The 19,249-nt window shown below is 32.4% G+C and overlaps 1 protein-coding gene across 5 annotated transcripts in view; it reads right to left on the bottom strand.

Moving 5' to 3' along the window:
• The window catches only part of Cblb (Cbl proto-oncogene B), a 203,276-nt gene that overhangs the window by 28,408 nt on the left and 155,619 nt on the right, over positions 1–19,249 (bottom strand). For all 5 annotated transcript variants that reach the window (XM_015478558.2, XM_015478561.2, XM_015478560.2 and 2 more), the window contains exons 12-14: positions 18,612–18,977; positions 10,969–11,063; positions 2,206–2,352 (exon numbers count right to left, since the gene is read on the bottom strand). In XM_015478558.2, coding sequence (XP_015334044.1) covers positions 2,206–2,352; positions 10,969–11,063; positions 18,612–18,977 — 608 coding nt within the window. The remainder of the gene's footprint in view (positions 1–2,205; positions 2,353–10,968; positions 11,064–18,611; positions 18,978–19,249) is intronic.

Genomic DNA, 19,249 nt, shown 5'->3' with positions numbered 1-19,249 from the left:
TGAAATCATACTAAGAACACAATGGGTAAAACTGAGCCATGGGAAGACAATAGTGAAAAGAGAAGGAGGGCCTTTTGTCTTCAGCATCTAGCTGTGTAACAATCTTCTAACAAAGAGCTATAGAAAGCAAAGTTTACATTTTACTTTCCATTGAATTACTCTGAATTCTTAGAGCAAAGTAAAAGTACATACATAATGGAGGAGATAGTGGGTATTTGAATAGATACTGCAAGAGTGCTTCATCTGAAATTCATTTCCATTCTCTCTGGTGGCCACTTCTCTTTAAGGAGCCAGATATGGTTCATTTAAAAATAGTTATCATGTATTGCATCTTCATAATAATGATGGATTTTTACTGAAACTGAACTGAATTATTCATTTACTGTTTCACCTTTTCCACATATTGACAATTTTCTTCTCCTGATGTTCCAAAGGGGGGAAACACAGAGGGAGAGGAAGTGTTAAGTTTAAAGAGTGTTTTGGAGAGGACATAAGAAGAGGCTTCATCTATCAGCTTTCAAGAAGAAATTAGATGAAGAATTCACTCCAATTAAGTTTAGGAATTATCAGCAGTTATTACTTCTCTATAACAAAAGAAAGATGGTAATGATGGTTATAATTCAAATTTATTTTCATGATTTAGGAGGCCTGCCACCAAAATATCATCCACTATGATGTGACAATTAAAATTTAACATCTTAAAATTATACTCCTCACTACTCCAGCAATGAAAAAAAATAAGACTCCCAAGAAGAACACAAAAGTTTATCCTATTTAGTTTTTAAAAAATTACTACTCGTTTGTAAGAGCTAAAGGAACTGAAAATTGTGACAATTTATATGTGATGAGAAGGAATAACTTTTTTCTCTATCAGCAGACACTTGGTCCTTTTGATATAACAAATCGCCTCCCAGCTATTTCTTTGTCTTCTCAATGATTATTATTTTTTCAACAACTGTCTTAAACACCAGCAATTAGCAAGAAGTACACTGATTCTTGCTTTGAAAAATGAAGCCCTGGAATGCAGAGTGTTACTAAGCCTGGTTAATAATTCTGCAGAGTGCTGATAATTCTAACCAGCATCACTTAAGACAGACCTTTGGTTAATGAAAATTTGCTTCTCTTACCCTTTTATTTCATTATCTATCTCAGTGAGATATTTGAAGAAAGGCATTAAAACACTGCTAAGTCTTTCCATCTGAAAAGAAGGAAATACTCCACTCATACGTGCTTTCAGAGGATTGGCTTGACCTCAAAGGAAATGACACACTAAGTGATGATGGCCCAGAGGGCTAGTGTCCAACTGCTCTCCCACCCTGTCAGTCAGGAGATACCGGCAGCATCTGAGCTCTATTCTGTGTGCCCAGCAGTTTCAGAAATGGTCCACATGGGAAATTGGAGCTTAGAGAGGTCATTTTGAAGATGAGATTGGATCACTGATTATCTTATATGTGTCAGTTAGATATAAAGTACAGAAATATTACTAGATTATAGCTTAATGATTCAATCATATACATGTGAAATAATGCTTATAAATAAATGATATTTCTATACACAGCACCCATTACTGATAATTCTCAAAGTGACTGCTACTTCAAATACCTAGGATATTCCTAGTATAGCAAGAATAATGAACAATGGAAAGAAGAAACAACAAAACTACTATTGCTTAAATTCTTTTTTGATCAAAGGGAAGGTAAAATAGAATTTGGTTAAAAAATGAAAACAGTTAAGTAAAAGAATTTTAGTTTTTTTTTTCACTTCTACAAGATGTGAGTAGAAGTTGTAGTATATTGTAAAGGGAAACGAATATGAATCATACTGATCTTCACATCACGAAGAAAAATTCTAAGGAAGGCTGGTATAACACCTTAGAGTTAGTTTCTAAGCGCTAATTTTTTTTTATGATATATGTGCTTGGAACTGATAACATATTAAAACAGCTTATTCAAAATGCATGAATTAATCATTATATATAATATATAACCACATTTAATTAGTTTTTAGAGGGCAACAAAACATTCCATTACATTTAGTTTTCTCCTTAAAAGCAATACAAAAAATACTATATAGAAAGAGGAAGCTTTGAGCAGGAAATCAGGAATTTTTAACCCCAAATATTTGATTCAACTATATAAAAAGAAACCCCACAAATGATAATGCTTATGCAGAAGTTAGATGATGCAAAGCTTCCCATATGCTTACCGAATGGAAGGTTTTACATTATGACAATGAGATGGTTGTGAATTTGGGGGAACAGGATGGGATGAAGGAATCTTGTATTCATCGTCATCTTCCTCTCCTAGTTCTCTTGTTTTCTCTGTAAGAGAATTTGCTAACGGACCAGTACACCTACCAAGGGGGGAAAAAATGAACCTAGTTTAAGCATAATACATGTTTGAAACAGCAAGTCTGATATGATATATCAAATCAAAGAAGCTACTAGGTCACTTACATTCATTTTTCAATTACAGGATAACATCAGGGGAGTTGTTCATATACTAAATACAAATGGAAAGGACTTTCAACATTTAGTTAATACTTTCTTGACAAGATTATAAAATTCTCAGACTTAATAATTTTAAATGGCACAATAAGAAAAAAAAACAATAATCTATCAAATAAAAGAAAAGATCTTGGAGTTAGAAGAGAAAACACACACAATATTCAAACCAAAGCTATTAAAATATTAACATTTTTTCCTAGTTTAACTTAAATGATTAAACTAAGATGACAAAAATATGCATGTCATAGTTTTTTATACATTAATGTAGTCTCCACAGAAGAGTCAAACTTTTTGTCTCTTGCGAATATTACCTATAGTTGAAGAAAATCCTTTAGTTCAATGAAACTAAACTGCAAGGTGAAGTGATAATCCAAGTTATTAGTTTTATTTAAACTACCACCAACAACTAAGAACTGAAAATGAATGGAATAATTAGAACCAGATAAGAGAACTTGTTATGGCTCTGAAGCACATTATTAACTTAATTTCCTGGGCTAAATAAAAGAGAATTAAAGTCATTAAAATAAGTACCTAATACTAAAAGAAAATTTCAAGCATTTTACTTATCCATTTGGGTAAACAAAATAAAACAAATGCAAAAAACAAAAAGTATTATTTTTCATAATTGTTGCTAACAGAATTTAATTTAACCCATTTTGGTTCCATGGAAAAACATACTTGAGGGAGAAAAGCACAAAACCAACCTTGCCAATTGCAAGACAATGGAAATACATATGGATCCAAAACTTTTTTGTTGATCATCATGGACATCATGATGAAATCTCTTCCAAGAAAGAGAGGAAGGAGAAGAAGGAGGGAAAGAAAGCTAAAGAAAGAATGAACCAAAAAATTCCCAAACAAGAGACCGCAATTTTGCAGCACCTTCTGTAGAGGGAGCAAGAGGCCTTTGGTATACAAAACTATCAAGCCTAAGATGAATTTTTCATTTTGATTTCTTCTTACCCCTAGGTTAACTATCCCTTGTCTGAAATGCCCAGAAACAGAAGTATTCTAAGAATTTAAAAAAAATTTTTGAAATATTTGCAAAAACTTTGGCAGCTGAACATTCCTAACATATGCACAAAAAGTTTTGCACATTGGAACATTTCAGATTTTCTCTTTAGTGGTAGTTAGAATAGAAGAACAATTTGGTGGGGAGTGGGTGGTTCTTTCTGCCCATTACAGGAAGATATTTTGAAAGACCTAAAGGTTTCAAGTTTCAACCATATAGTTAAATCTCTATGAAGTTCAAAGAAAAATCTTTCCTAAGATTTTTCAAAAGTTAATTTTTACCCCTTTGAAGAATTTTTCAAGATGATATTTGCATTTTCATTTGTTAGAGCTATGTTAGAATTCAAATGACAGTAATTGGAGAGATGAAAGTACAGTGTTACAGTGTTGGAAGGTCTGCTGTCACAGCCCAGAGCACATACTAAGAACCTCAAGAATCAGCTAAGGGTTACACCGACTATGATTTACTTCCAAGGTTAAACCTTGAAGGTAGGTGGGCTATAGAATAGTAATGGCATTAGAGAAGGGTTTTAAAACTTTACTTTACATAAGCACTTGTGCACACAGACATCAATTTAGCTGTCTCAGGTACCAGAATAGGTTCTATTACAAAATGAAATGAGTACTATGTAAATCTTTTCCATGTCCTCACATACTTTCATTCATAATGGATCATTTTTTTCCCCCTATGGTACAAAAGCATGTACTGCACAAAGGAAAAGGAAATATTTTGACCAACTATTCAATAACCACATCAATGTCAGTAATGTTCTAATATCTGTAGGTTACTTCCAAAGATTCAATAGCTTACAAAGAAGCATTTCATTTTGAGTCAATGGACAATTTTTAAAATAACACCTGTTTTGGCTAATGTTATATGTTACCTTTAATGACAAAGAATTCTGTGTATGTAAATTTCATCTACTCTTTTATTGTGCTGCAAATCAATTGATTAAGCATTTCTGGAAAAAAAACTCATCTAATATTCTACTGAATAATAACAACTTACTAGTAAAACTTCCTAGTTATGGATTGATAACTTTAATATGGATTTTGGTGAATTATATTTAGAAATGTAAAAAACATGTCAAGTGGAACTTGTACCTAAATATGACAAAATGTTTTTCTCATTTATTACCATTTTAATCAAGTTTTAAAGTTTCAGATTTTGCTGTTCAATATAAAATCCTCCTACAATTATAATACTCTGCTTGAATCAAAAACAAGCCAATTAATTAGAATATCAATACAGCACACTTTTTCATTACTTTAAATTTTTTTAAAGAATGTTCTGGGACTGGGGTTGCGGTTCAGTATTAGAGTGCTTGCCTAGCACATGGGAGAGGCACTGGGTTCAAACCTCAACACCACACAAAAAAAATAAAATAAAGGTATAAAATATATTTAAAAAATGTTCTGAAAGGAAAAAATGAAAGCAGTTTCTATTGCAAATGGAAATAGAAGACAAAGGTAAAAAGTGTAAAGAACTTTGTTTCTCTGAAATATCAAACACAAAGTCCATGTAAAAACTTTATTTGTGGGCTAGGATTGTGGCTCAGTGTTATAGTGCTTGCTTAATTTGTGTGAGGCATTGGGTTAGATTCTCAGCACCAAATAAAAAAATGAAATTAAGAAAATTACCCTATTTGTAATTGCAGGTGGAACTTTTTCCCCCTTCAATAACTCAAAAAAGTAGGCTCAATTTTACTTGCAAATAAATAATTGGTAAAACAATTAGATTTATAATTATTCACTATTTCCTCATATATATATTTCTTTGGCAGGATAAAAGAATTCTAGCTTATGGAACATGGGAAAATTTCAGTTTTTGATTTAGCTAATGAAAAATTTTAAGGACAAATCAAATTTGGCTGGTTCCAACCTAAAGGGACCAACTAAAGCATGCTGCCATTTATCTGTTATTGTACTAATTTTATATTATCATCATACATTGCTCCTGTGTTCTGTTATGGTTGCTTTCATTCCTGAGTTAAGATTCTGGCAACGCATGGGGACATACTCTCTAAAACATGCAAAACCATCTTTCCTGAAACATGTACATTTATTGAATTCATCATTGCGTATTAGTTATTGAAGCCTTCTCCTAACATGTTCATTGTCTACATATGCACATTGGAATACACCAAGAAACATGAATGCTCAGGAGATATTTTATAATGTTGTACTTAACCAGAAACTTTTACATTTCAAAACTAAAGACTCACAAATGCATTCCTCCAGGGCATTTCATATTCATTTTCATATTCCTGGGGTGAGGCATATAATCTGAGGGGTCAACTTCTCTATCAGCTTTAATCCTTTTAATTTATATCTTGAACATCACCCTTACCAAGTAGTTTTCTTTCCTAAATTGAGTAATTTCTGACACCTCAATTACTCCTTAGCTTTCCCAGAAAAATAAATAAGCATAAACATCCATTTTATTATGTATATGTGAAACTCCTGTTACACTGATCCTTAAATTCAATGATTTCTTTAAACCTCAATTAATCTTTCCATAATGTGTATTTAATACATGACCATTCATTGATGCTGTGTTTTCTAAAGACTAAACTATGTTACTCTTATATTTCTGTCTTGAATTACAAAACATTTTAGGGCCTTTGGGTCCACTGAAGATTTGAATGGTATGCTTGTACCTGAGCACTTACAAGCTTTTTAGACAAAAATAATGAATGGCTAATAGAGAAATGAGTAAGCCAGTAAGCAATAAAAGATCAATCATTTGTAGAAACATTTTGCTGTTCAGAAATTGTGATACTGTTTTGCTTGTTTTCTACACATATGAATCTCTTTTCATTTAATAATATTTAAAAGTAAAGTAATAAATTATTTTTAATTAAAACAGAATCTTGAGGACTTGTCATAAACATTATTCTACATTTCTTGTGCTACAGTATTTCAAACCAAACAAGGAACATAATCTAACTCAGGGAGATCATAACCCAGAGAAAAGGGAAAACAAAAGACAGCAATAACTGAAATGATTATTGCATGATTGCCACATATAAATAATTTCCCAAAAATATTAAAATGAGTTAAATATATATGCTATTTTTGAAGGTTCTTTCATGATATTGAGAAAAGTCAGTGTGATATACAATTAAGCTTTCAGATAAGCTTTAATTATAAGCAATTTAACTGACTAGAGACTAGAAAAACAGATCTGAAGTCACTTTGAACTTGTGTTCTGTCCTGTGTCAACACCCGACATGAATACTCTGGCAGCTGGCTCCCTTGCTTTTTAGGTGTTTCTATTTAAATGTTACCTTTTCAGAAGGGTTTTTTCTTAGGACCTCATTGAGAGTAAGAACTCTCTGTCATTATTTACCTTTCTGGGCTTATTTTTCCTCCTAAGAGTCACTAGCTGACAAGATACAATATAGTTATTTGTTTACTTTCTGTTCTCCTTAATGAGACCATAAATTCCAAAGAGGATTTTATTTTATCTTGTTCTTGCTGAATCTCCAACTGCTTGCTGAACAGCAACGAGATGAAAATGGAATATTGACACAAAATTTGGATTCTGTATTCATGGATCCTAAAACATCAGTACCTTATCTGTTTATAAAAAAGCATAACACTAATCAATAATAACATCTCTTTTTATTAAAAAAACATAAGCCAAATATAATACTGATTCATAGATATTTGAAAACCTATGATAAGTATGCCAGAATATGAAAGGTCCACACTTCTAAATGACAAGATACAAGAAAAATAATTCTTATAAAGAAATTATATTCCTTAGCACTCTAGAACATTATCTTGTCTAGAAGTAAAAACTCTACTATTACTTTAATAATATCTGTTAATCTAACAATATATAATGCCCAGAGTTTCATTTAGTTTAATTTAAATAATCAAATATTTCAACATAAATATAAATTAGTAAATACATAATATGAAAAGCAAAGTAAAAATAATTCATATAAGATTTTTATTCCTCCTCTAAAAAATAAATATTATCCATATTTAAAGTATTTACCCAAACTTCATATTTATAGCTCTGTCAATGATGTTAATTAAATAGAAACCATCATGAAAAAACCATTATTTCAAAAAATTAAGAATACCTATAAAATAATTATAATTTCTGCCCACTTTTACAACTTCATATGTTTTTTACAAATAAATTCTATATTACTATAGGTATCAACATAAATTACCTCTGCAAGTCATATAAGTCATACAAAGTTTGGCCAGAAAGGAAACCTCATCACAGATTATCCTCTACCATTAAGTAAATGAAGATGATAGTAACAGTATCAAATATTTAACAAATACACTTCAATAAATATAAAACAGGGTAGTATAGATTAAAAGCTAAATGATAGCTTTGATATTCTGGAATTTAACCTTGAGATTGTCAACATGTGGGATAACTATAAGATTCTGCTTTAGTCTGAGTTTGAAAAACACATTAACATAGCTGGGTACTTGAATGTCCAACATCCCCATTTCAGTAAGTGAGATTTTGCTAAGACTTTTTTGCTCTGTGACCCTCCAGAACCAAGGATATATTATCATTGTACTCTGGCTGTAGACTCTAATGAAGCCAAAGCAGACAAATAATGATGATAATGATCATATCCAATGTTATAATAATATTAATAATAATATTATCATTAATATTATTATTAATACAATTTATACTGGTTTATACTGGCTATTAATTTATACTGGCTATTAATACAATTTATACTGGTTTCAGGAAAGGGTTGTGATCAACCAAGTATAAATGAACATTCATGTTCTAAAATTTCTATATAATTAGCACCATAAATAAACTTTAAAAAATATATTGTGTAGAACCTAAGATGTGGCCCCTTAAAAGGATTTGAGAGATTATTTAAGATAAACTGATCCTCTGATTAATCAGATGGAGAAAGTAAGGTCCAGAGAAGTTTACCTTCTTCACAGAAAGACAAATACTTTATACTAAAGCAAAGTTCAGAAACCAGTCTGATTTTATTCTACTATTCACTTCAAAATTCCATGCTGGTTTCATAATAAATAGTGCATAAACAATTAAGAAAAATGCTTACAATTATACTAATGTTTGTGGCAAAGGAGGGCATGAAATTATCTCTACAATACTATCTAACTGGTGTTAAAAATGTCTAAATTTAAAATTGTCCAAATGATAACTTTGGACATTGATATATATGGTATACATATGTGTTGTTTCTTTCATATAATTTACATACTTCCTATAATGAACAACTGCCACCTATGGAATCAAAAACAAAAAGAAGATGAAAAAATAAGTGTGCCATTAAAATCTAACACACTTATTACTAATATGGCTAATTTGCAGCATGCAAAATAGAAAACTAATGTGCTGTTAAGTATGCATTATTAAAATATTTCTCTAGGTAAAACAATTGAATTGTTTTTGAGGAAAACATCAAGAGTAAATGGGAAGAAAGCATAATGAGATGGCTGATCTTACAAACTAAAGTATTAGAAAAATATCAGTAAAATACAGTATACTCTGATTTTGCTACTTTTGATTTACTTACAGGAGAAGCAGGTACAATATTAAGTACTAATGAAGCAAACTACAACCTCTACCTGTTATCACACTTGGCAATATAAATTTAATAAGCAATGTGAAAGTTTAATTGAAGATTTCATTTCCCTCATTTTCTGAAGTTGTTTGAATTAACAGAGAAAACTAAGTTTAGATGTTTTATTATATAAAATATACATAGACTTCATTTGAGACTAGAATACCATCACGTGTATGCACTGATTTTTCAGTTCCCTGCACATAACATGTGTAATTGTTTCTGCTACCATGTCTGATGAATACGTGGCAGCTCCAAGGAAAGTCTTCACTGAAAAATAATCCAATTAGTTGTATCCCACCGTCCCCTGAACGCTCTCAAGTTGACACTCATGTTTTCCCTCATATACTACCTTATCCAATTGTGTCATTCCTCATGACTCTGGACATGACTGTACCCTCTAGGAAACATCTTTGACTTACACAGCCTACAAGAGATTCTCCTTCAAAATCTCTGAATCTAACAAGTTGTATTACTTCATTTAGTGACGAATTTTCTCTAGTGATTTCACATACTTAATTTTATTTTACAAAGTAGAATGTAAATTTCTTGGGGGCTGAGATTTAGCTTATCCTTCTTTTCCTATATGTAGTGGGAGTTCAGTGACTACAGAGTAAGGAGCTAAGAAGCTAAGATTTTCAATTAGAAATGAGGGCTTCAGAAGACAAAATTAATATCAATCAATCAACAATTGAGAATTCTCCAGGGAAGAATTGGAGAATACAGACAAGGGTTTGGACTTCAAAACTTTATTATCTTTTTAAAATTAGAAAACAAAATAGCAGAACATATGATGAAATGTACAGAACTAAACGAAATAGTACAAATCAGTCTTAATCATTAAACAGAAGTAGTCACAGAAGTTTTCATCAAGAAATAGAGCTTGAGACAAGGACATTAAGGATGAAGTTTCTAAAAAGATAGAGAATAAGAGGGAACAAATAGAAAACTCATGAAGCCAGAAAAAAAAAAAAAATCATACAGACATAATTACAGGGCAAATGTTAGGAATTGCTGGAAAAGTTTTTAGTTGGATAAAATTCTGTTGCATCTTACATATCAGAAGAATATACAAATAGCTTGAGAGAAATGAGGGAGAAGCAGTGGTGGTTCTAAAGTGGGAAAGAGATCTGATGAAAGCAAAATTAAATGACATTAGCTATAGTGAACAGAGCAGGAGAAAGAGAGCTAGATGCTTGACTTTAACCTGGGGTCATATCACTCAAATCACTCAAGTGTTAAGTGTGCTTCTATATCTCCATTTTTCAAATGAGACACCCAGATTAACTCATTTTCTAGCTTTAAATCCACTGATGCTAATTCCGTGACCACATGAGATGATCAGATAGAAGGCTCTTTCAGAGTCCAGCCAGACAAAGGCAGGAATAGGAAGATTAGTTAAATACAAAAAACTCCAAAAGAATAATCAGCAGGACTTAGGGACTGAATGGATTTGAGAAACAGGGAACTTGGAAGAAATGGAGACTATTTTCTGATGTCAAACTGTAGAATAGGGATAAAATGTGATGCCTCTGAGGAAGAGAGAGAAACTGAAAGACAGCTCCCTATACTGCCCTACCCTCTTCTTGAATACAGGATATATTTAGCTTTCTGGCCCCATTTTCCTATGCACAATCTCAAGAGATTAGATAAACCTATAGAAGATGAGACTCAGTTGCCAGCTTAGAAATGGGAAGAATCTTGATTTCTGGTACTTGAGTTTATAACTGTAACTGGATTATTTTTCCATTATCGATTCCTATTTGTTGTGTCATTTCTGCATTGAGAACCTCAAAACCACAATTATCCTGTCTTTATATGTATGAACAAATGATCTGCAAATTAAATAAAACTCACTTTATACTGGGGAGAAGGGTAGTAACTGGAGGAGGAGGAGAAAGCCGAGGTGGAACATCATATTCTTCACTTCCAAGGTGACCATTGGAAAAGACCTGAAAAGAAATCAGATAGCTTTAACTACTGAAGGAATTTAAAACAAGAGCATATCTTAGAATTTAGGAAGATTTATATCATGTCCAATTTTTTAAACTTATGAAATATAATAGTGTATTTAGAAATCAGTAGCATCACAGTGATGTTTTACCACTACCCAAAGTAGTAGTAGCAGGTTAGATTTAAACGAGAGAGTGAAAAAGAGAAAAAATACGACTCTTAAGCATAATTGAGAGGGACTATTATGTGATTTTTCAGTTTGTGAGAACAAGCCACGATGGTTAACTTGCTCATGGCTTCTATGGAGAGCCAGGAAGTCATTACTCCAGTTAGAAAATTCTGATTTCCAGGTTTCTCCTGTACACATTATAGGAAGTGTCAGAACAACTGCTCTTTGTTATACCGACAACTTGAAATTAGGGCAACTTTTAAGTTGCCTCTTACAGGAGAAAACAATTTGGCAAAGACATTATCACAAGAAAAGATTAAATATATTTTAAGATTTGTAAGTAATAACTAGATTTTTATCATGGATCTCTTTTGTAAACTCTTATTACTTCATATATAAAAGATAGACTAACGGTGGGGCAAAAAGGATATAACTTGAACAGTTCAAGGTAATTCAATTGAGGATCTGGCCTTAACTTTTCCCTCTGTCATACTTCTAAAATAGTGTTGAAGCTTTAAAATTCAAAATTGAAAAATCCGTACCCTTACTTATCAACTAAAAATAAGAAAGGAAACAAGTTAAATGAACACATTTTAAATTAATCAGTGTTTGCATTTCAAAAACTATAAAATCTAACATTATAGCATTAAAGTTTTTCACTCTAAAAACCAGGCCCTAGTCTTTAGTTCCTATTTCTGTTTTTTGAAATCTCCCTCATTACATTCAATATACTATACTGATAGCATGACAAAATATATCAATTTAAATAATGTGATTTTATCATGAATGTTTTGACTACATGCAAATAACAGAACATGGCAAAGTTTTCTGAAGTTTAATAGAAGAAATTTTCTAACAGATATTAATCATTGCATAGTTCAATGAGATCCTTTACCATAAAAATGCCTTTTAACTGATAAATACATATATCAAATCACAAATACTCACTATAATAATGGGCATTTGAAGTCATTCTTAATTGGAGCTCTTTGCAAGCTTCCAGAGTAAATATAATGCTAAGATTTCTACAATCAAATCTCTTTGCTTCTGTCACAAATACATTTAAAATGAATCCTGGAAAATTAAATGTGGATTGTACATGCAATAATCTGTACTTTCAGAACAAAGTATCTAACATATATATATACATAATAAAATTTCAGTCACAATCAAATAAAAAGGACATATTAAAATGATAGTTTGTGATATTAGAGCTAATTTAGCAATAAACCAATCATAATTTTATAATCAAAACACTGAGAACATACCTGAAACAAAATCTAATACATTCAATCATCTATTGATATTAAAAATGCTTTCATTGTGTGCATTATGTAAATGACAGAATAAATGTATTAATCAGAGCTTGCAAAATATTTTTATGTATTCCCATTAAACTTCATAAAGAGAACTCAAACAGGCAGTGAAGTGTATCAATGATAGAACCACAAAGTACAGTTAATGAAGTAACTCTTTCTTTGTGAAGGCAATAAATTGAGGAAATTAATTTTGTGAAATAATCAGTTAATATACTTTAAAGTGCAAATAGCACATTCACTTAATTACTTTAAAGATACTGTTATTGATATACAGTGACTAAAAAATTTCTCTTGACTCTGAAATGTCACAGTGCTTTTTCTGAAACATTCATTTAGTGCTTGGCATCTGATGATATTTTGCTTATTCTTTATATATTTATGTTTTATGGCCAAGAATTCACACTACACTGAAAAAAGACTCTTAAATTTATTTCACAGCACATTTCTTTAGGTGCTTTACACAGAGTAGGGATTAAATGAACACTGACTTGATTGGCTTAACTGACCTTATTAATAGAAGAACTAACCAATGAAATGGCTTTCCTCTGGTGCAGCTAGAAGATCACTGAATTACTGAAACACTCTTGGAAAATCTATGTAATTTGTTTAATGGCTCATCTTCCTATAAATTCCTTCTAAAATATGCACCGAATTCCTCCTAATCAGTAAACTGAGATTACGTAAAGGTCTGAATGTATAGTAGTAAAGTGAAGTTCATATTTTCATTCATCTAAAGTGATCACACACATTTTTTGATAGTGGTTGGAGGGCAAAATGTAGCTCTACATCATTCTGAAATCCATGAACCCACCTCATTCATCTCATTAAATCAGGCATAGCTACCACTACCTGAGGGAGGTACAGTACATCACAAGTTCCTGGAGCTAAACATAAATATTTTATGTGCTTTAGAATTCTGAAAAACTGTTTTCTAATGGTAAACAAACAATCATTTATCAAATCTGCGCAGTAATGGTATCACAAGGAAACGTCATTGCCTCAGCTAAGGAAATATCCTTTGTCTGCCTTCTTAGCGTACTGTCCCAAATATACCAAAATTCCACTGGAAATACTAATGACTTAAATGCTTGGCATTCATAATACCGATCCTATCATTCTTCTGCCAAAACAACTTTAAAAGCTCTTTCCTGCCTACAGAATTAAGATGACTTCATGTAGAATTCAAAACCTCCACATGATTCAACCTACATAGCCATAGTTTTGTATCACCTGCCTCTTCTCTGAATGCCCTATGCTCCACCCAAAATCCACCTCATATCACTACACGTATTTTTCCACCTCTGTGTATTCCTTCCTGTCATGCCTACAAAAAAAAAAAAAAAAAAAAAAAAAAAGCTCCAATCTTTAAATATCCATAGCCAGTGACCCTCTTGAATGTAGCTTTCTTTATTTCTCTTTCTATGCTGCCTTTCTGAATTTCATGTTTCCTTTTATGGATACTTCCCATATGCCTTACCACTTCACTTAATCACATACCTGTTTTGTCCTCACTAGAATATGCTTCATTCATCTTTGTATTCCCCATAGTGTTTGGAACATCCTAAGTACCTAAATAGCTGAATCAAGTTGAAGGAATAAGAATACATTACTGAAAGTTTAGGTTTGTGGAAGAACTATAGTCTAGGTCAATAATATATTATAAATCTATATTATCCTACATTCATATTTTTTCATGTTTCTAGGTATCATATAATCCTAATTTTGACATTCAAAATGTTTTTTTATGACTCAGATACTGTCCAAAACAGAAGGTTAAAACATTTGGGACCCTGGAGATAAGTGCAATCAGAGGACTTATATTTTGAAAGACGGCATTTGACATTTACAGATAAGTTAAAGGTCATTCATTAACACATGCCTCTTTATCAAAAGTACAAAAAGCCACAATATCAAAAGGGAGTGATCATATGATGCACTTATCTGGCAACATCTTCAAAAGATTATTATACATAAGGCTGGTCATCTTTAGAACAATGTCACTATAAGTAACATGACAAGTTAAAGATGGTTTTTATCACATAAGATACAGCAGTATCCTTAATCTCTTAAGGGAACAAACAATGATAGCTGGGGACAATGTTAACATTTAGAAGTAATAGATAAATTTCAAGTTTTTATCATATTTTAAAATATTTTAGTTCCAATATTTTCACCTTAGGTAAGTAAAAAAAATAACAACAATAACACTCAATATTTAGCTAACAGGGAGTTTATTAAGGAACAGGTTTATAATGTGGCTAGGATCTGAAAATTGCAGAGAATGGAAATATTGCTACAGGAAAGGAACTCTTACCATAAAACAAGATAAATAAACCTAACAACTCTAAGCTTGTAGATTTGTGTTAAAATTGAAGTATTAACTTAGTTAGCTTTTCATAATGCTAGGTGAGAGAGGGAAGAGAAAAGAGAGTGAATGAACATCATGGAAAACTCTTACACTTCATTTGGAGTATGAATTAGAGGTTTCTTTCCTTTTTTTTTTTTAATCTTTTGTATTGTTTTCCTCAGAGCTCTCTATAATTAGCAAGTAGAGTAATTAGAATTTAATTTATTCTAACTCTCCTTACCATTTATCTTGTGAAAGTGGATGCAAATTAAAAAGGCCAGTAGCTCTAGTGGACAATGCGAACCAGCACACAGACAGCAGATAATGGTGTGTGTGTGTGCCAGGGGGAGCTTGCCCACACATAGGTTATAGTTTCAAAATTCCCCTGGTGTGATTCCATATGTACATTTATCTTTTATTTACCCTTTTATGACCTATCTAAGATTTCTTATCTTTAAAATGGAAGGTGATATTTAAAGTATTATCCCTAAAGAAAACAACTAAACCTCAAATAATAACAATGGCAGTTTTACTATTTGTCCCCAAAAGTGTATTTGCTGACATTAATGGGTTATGTGAAGATAATAAGTCAGTCTTCAAATATCTAAATCTCCACAGCTTTGTCCCTCACAAACTGTGCACTAGGTATGAAGAGCCCTTTTCATTAAAATTAGTAGTCTCTTTAAAAACCAAAATTATCCTCATTTCTTTTCATCTGTCTACTTTTCTTATTATCTGTGATCTGCCTATTTCAAACTAATATTATTATAAAGATAAATAGATAACTATATTTTAAACTTTATTTGCCATCCTCTGAAGGCCAGAGCCAGCAAGATACATTAAAAACCTGTTTGTGACCCTGTGTATTCTGAACATCTTCTTCTTCCAATTCCCTCATCCTCTGTCCTTCAACTATCCACCTCCTACTCTAGCAGATATCTAGGCTTCTGCCTCTATCATTAGCTTAAATACTGTAATAATGGTAACCAAATTATTGAGTCCTTCCCCAGTATGCATTCAAAACCATGCTAAATAGAGAGGAAAACATACAATGATTTTGGAGGAGAAGGAGAAGGAGAAGGAGGAGAAGGAGGAGGAGAAGGAGGAGAAGGAGGAGGAGAGGAGGAGGAGGAAGAAGAAACTATTTTGAACGAAAATGTCAGCTGTTACAACTTATTCTGATATCCTACATCTGGCTGTTATTTTCAGTTTTATTCCTGAATCCCCAGGTATGAGAAATTAGGTATTTGGAGGCTAACTAGTCTCCAAGATACCACATGCTACTATTATTCCACTTTATAAAGTGATTAAAATAAATGGGGTTGGAGGCCGGTAAAGATGAAGTAAGTTGCTCATAACCTCAACGTCAGCAAATGTTAGAGCAGGAAGTGAAACTCACATCTGGTTTCAGAGTCTGGTAACAGATTCCAACCCAGGATCACAGAAACTAAGAGCTACAAGATCCTGGATTAACTCAGTCTTGGGTCAGTTGTTACTTAAAGTCAGCCTCTGTGTCTCCCAAAAAAAGAAATAAGAAGAGGAATTCAGTCTTTTCTACTTTATGTAAGTTGTGATATTCCCTGTGGGCTAATAAAAGTGGAACCACTTTTCCCTCATAAAGATAATAAAAGAGGAGACATGTTCTGTTTTATAGCAATTAATGCATTAACTATATATATAAATCCTTCTTAATAATCTACATTAGAAGTCAACCAACAAGGTCAAAATTAGGTATCTTAGAAGTCTAATTTGGTTGGAAACACCAATTTCAGTGGTAACCTAAATTTAAGTTTCAGGATGTAAACACTACAGTACTAATACATATAATATATGAGATTGCATCTTAAGAAATCTTAATGAGGGTAATTTAGATTAAACTAAAGATTAAAAATCCAGTTCTAAGTGAGAGAGAAATTTTGCATTTCACTCAATGTTCTCTTGTATAATATCTACATCAATGATCAGAAGATGAAAATTCAGAAAATCACTGAAAGAAATCTTTATAAGTGAAATCACTATTTTATCTTTCATACCTATAGTTAATAAAATAAATTTCATATCTGTAATCTGAGAAATTGCACCCCAATTTTTGAAACTATAACATCTCATAAAATATTAACAGCCAGTATTGTAGGGCTTACAAGGGCAGCTTTATATTAGCATTAAAACAATATAACATATTTTCTGAAAGAACCCTGAAACAAGAGGTCTTCAATGAATTGGCTATGATAATTATTATATTTTAAGTGTTTCTGAAGTCCACTCAGAAAATACATTATAACATGCTGCTGAAGTATGACCAGTTTATTCACATTAAAGCTTGTTCCAACTCTCTTCTCAAGACTAGTGTGATTATGTATGAATGAACAGAGGCTAAGGCAGAAAATTTTTAAAAAATAACAGCAAGTACCTCCAGCTAGGACTCTTAAGTGGAGAAATTTTTTTGAGTATAGGTTCTCTATATTCAAAGAGGGTTATCAAATTGCTTTTCTGAGTGCTTTCTTTTAACGCTTGCATTACATTTATGTGACCTCCAGGAAACCTTTAGAAATGCTCATATTCTTAGTAGGGAATACCAGTACCAAGCTGAGTCACTGGCAGAGGCACAGGAAACCACCACTACTCCATTCCTTTTGTTTAGAATGTGCACCTGAGAGTTTTGATTCTTCTATCCTGGCTGCCCTAGAATACCACTGATATAGTGTTATAAGCAGTTTGCATTATCACTGTACCAACACACACACACAACCCCAAAGAACTGAATACATGTCATATCTCACACTTATTCCTTGTTTCCTGAATATAAGATGAACTCACCAATGATGAATTCATCAACTTTAAAAAATTACTTTAAAGAAATAGATTACATACCCTAAAACAACCATTTACAATTAAGGGAGATAGGGTCACTTTAATATTATACATTTCAAAAGAGGCAAATCTTCTTCCAGTGGACACAGATGGCAATGATCAGATCTTAGAGAGGAAGTAAATAAAAGTAATCATTAAGTTCAGGTTCACCAAGGGACTATGAAGAATTCTATACTCTTGACTTCTGTTGCTGCCTCTTCAGGTCTCTGAACAATTAAATTCTTTCCTGTACATGTAAATGATAAGTGTAAAGATACCTTAAGATACTCAAGAGAAAACTCAACAAGTATGAGAAACTCTTTCAGTTTTATGGGGAAACAGCTTATTTTTGTAAGTGAACTGGGTTTCATAATTTTAAATTAAGTGAAAAGTTCATTTTACCCAGCTGCCTAAAGTGTAATGTTCTATATAACAAATTCTAATGGCTGATTTATGATGCATGTGTATAAAATTGTATAATTTTTTTTTTAACTTTGAAAGAACAGGGAGAGTTTAAAAAAATACAATTGAGTGCTGAGTGTACCACCACCAAGTTATTAATGGGAGAAATTTTGGCAGATGAAATAAGGAAAGGTGAAAAAAATCTCTGGCAAATTGTCTAGCGTCTCCATACTAAAATTAAATCATTACTTAAAACCTTCTTACTGACTTCGTTTAAGTTATAGTTTTAATGAGCTTCTAATTATTTATAACTTGGAGATAATTAAAGACTTGAAAGAAAGTCCACATTAGGAAGGAAAAAAAAAAAAAAAAAAAAACTCCCACCTCCTGAAAAACACAACCTGAAGTTCTACTACCACCCGTTGGTAGATGCTTAGCTGCTACGTTGCATATTTCTTACCTTGGCTCCTTCTAAAGGCAAGTCATGGCGTCTGTGTTTCCGCATGAGCACAGGGTCAGAGCCCATTCTACTGTGCCTTCCATTTGTGTGTGAACTTGCTGTGATTCCAGGCTTTGGAGAGCCATCGCCCAGGATCCGACATCCCACCAACTGGTTAGTCCCAAACATATCCCGAGGGCACCAGGCTTCAAGAGGCATTGGCTGGTCCCTGGAAGGCACACCTTCCACCTGGTGGAAGTGTCGACTCAGTCTGTTGTCAGGTGGGATGGGGGGAGGCCTTTCAGGTGGAGGAGGAGGAGGATCTCTTAAGGGAGGAGGTGGTGCTGGGAGTGGTTTGTCTTGTTTTCTCACCATGCAAGGAGAAGACTAAAGAGACACAAGAGAAAAAGACAACTAAAAAATTGTACCAGAAAATGAAATGACTTCCAGACTACTATTTTATTGTATTTGTTTTCTAAACTATAAGAAACAATATTAGATAGACATCTAAGTCGTTTCTTTTTGTCATTTGTTAATAAAAATTTTAAAAATGGAAAACTTGGGGCTGGGTTTGTGGCTCAGCAGTAGAGTGCTCACCTAGCACATGCAAGGCCCTGGGTTTGATCATCAGCACCACATAAAAATAAATAAACAAAATA

The sequence above is a fragment of the Marmota marmota genome, unplaced genomic scaffold, assembly GCF_001458135.2.
Source record: "Marmota marmota marmota unplaced genomic scaffold, marMar, whole genome shotgun sequence".
NCBI lineage: Eukaryota > Metazoa > Chordata > Mammalia > Rodentia > Sciuridae > Marmota > Marmota marmota.
This window is presented reverse-complemented; position numbering and strand designations above follow the sequence as displayed.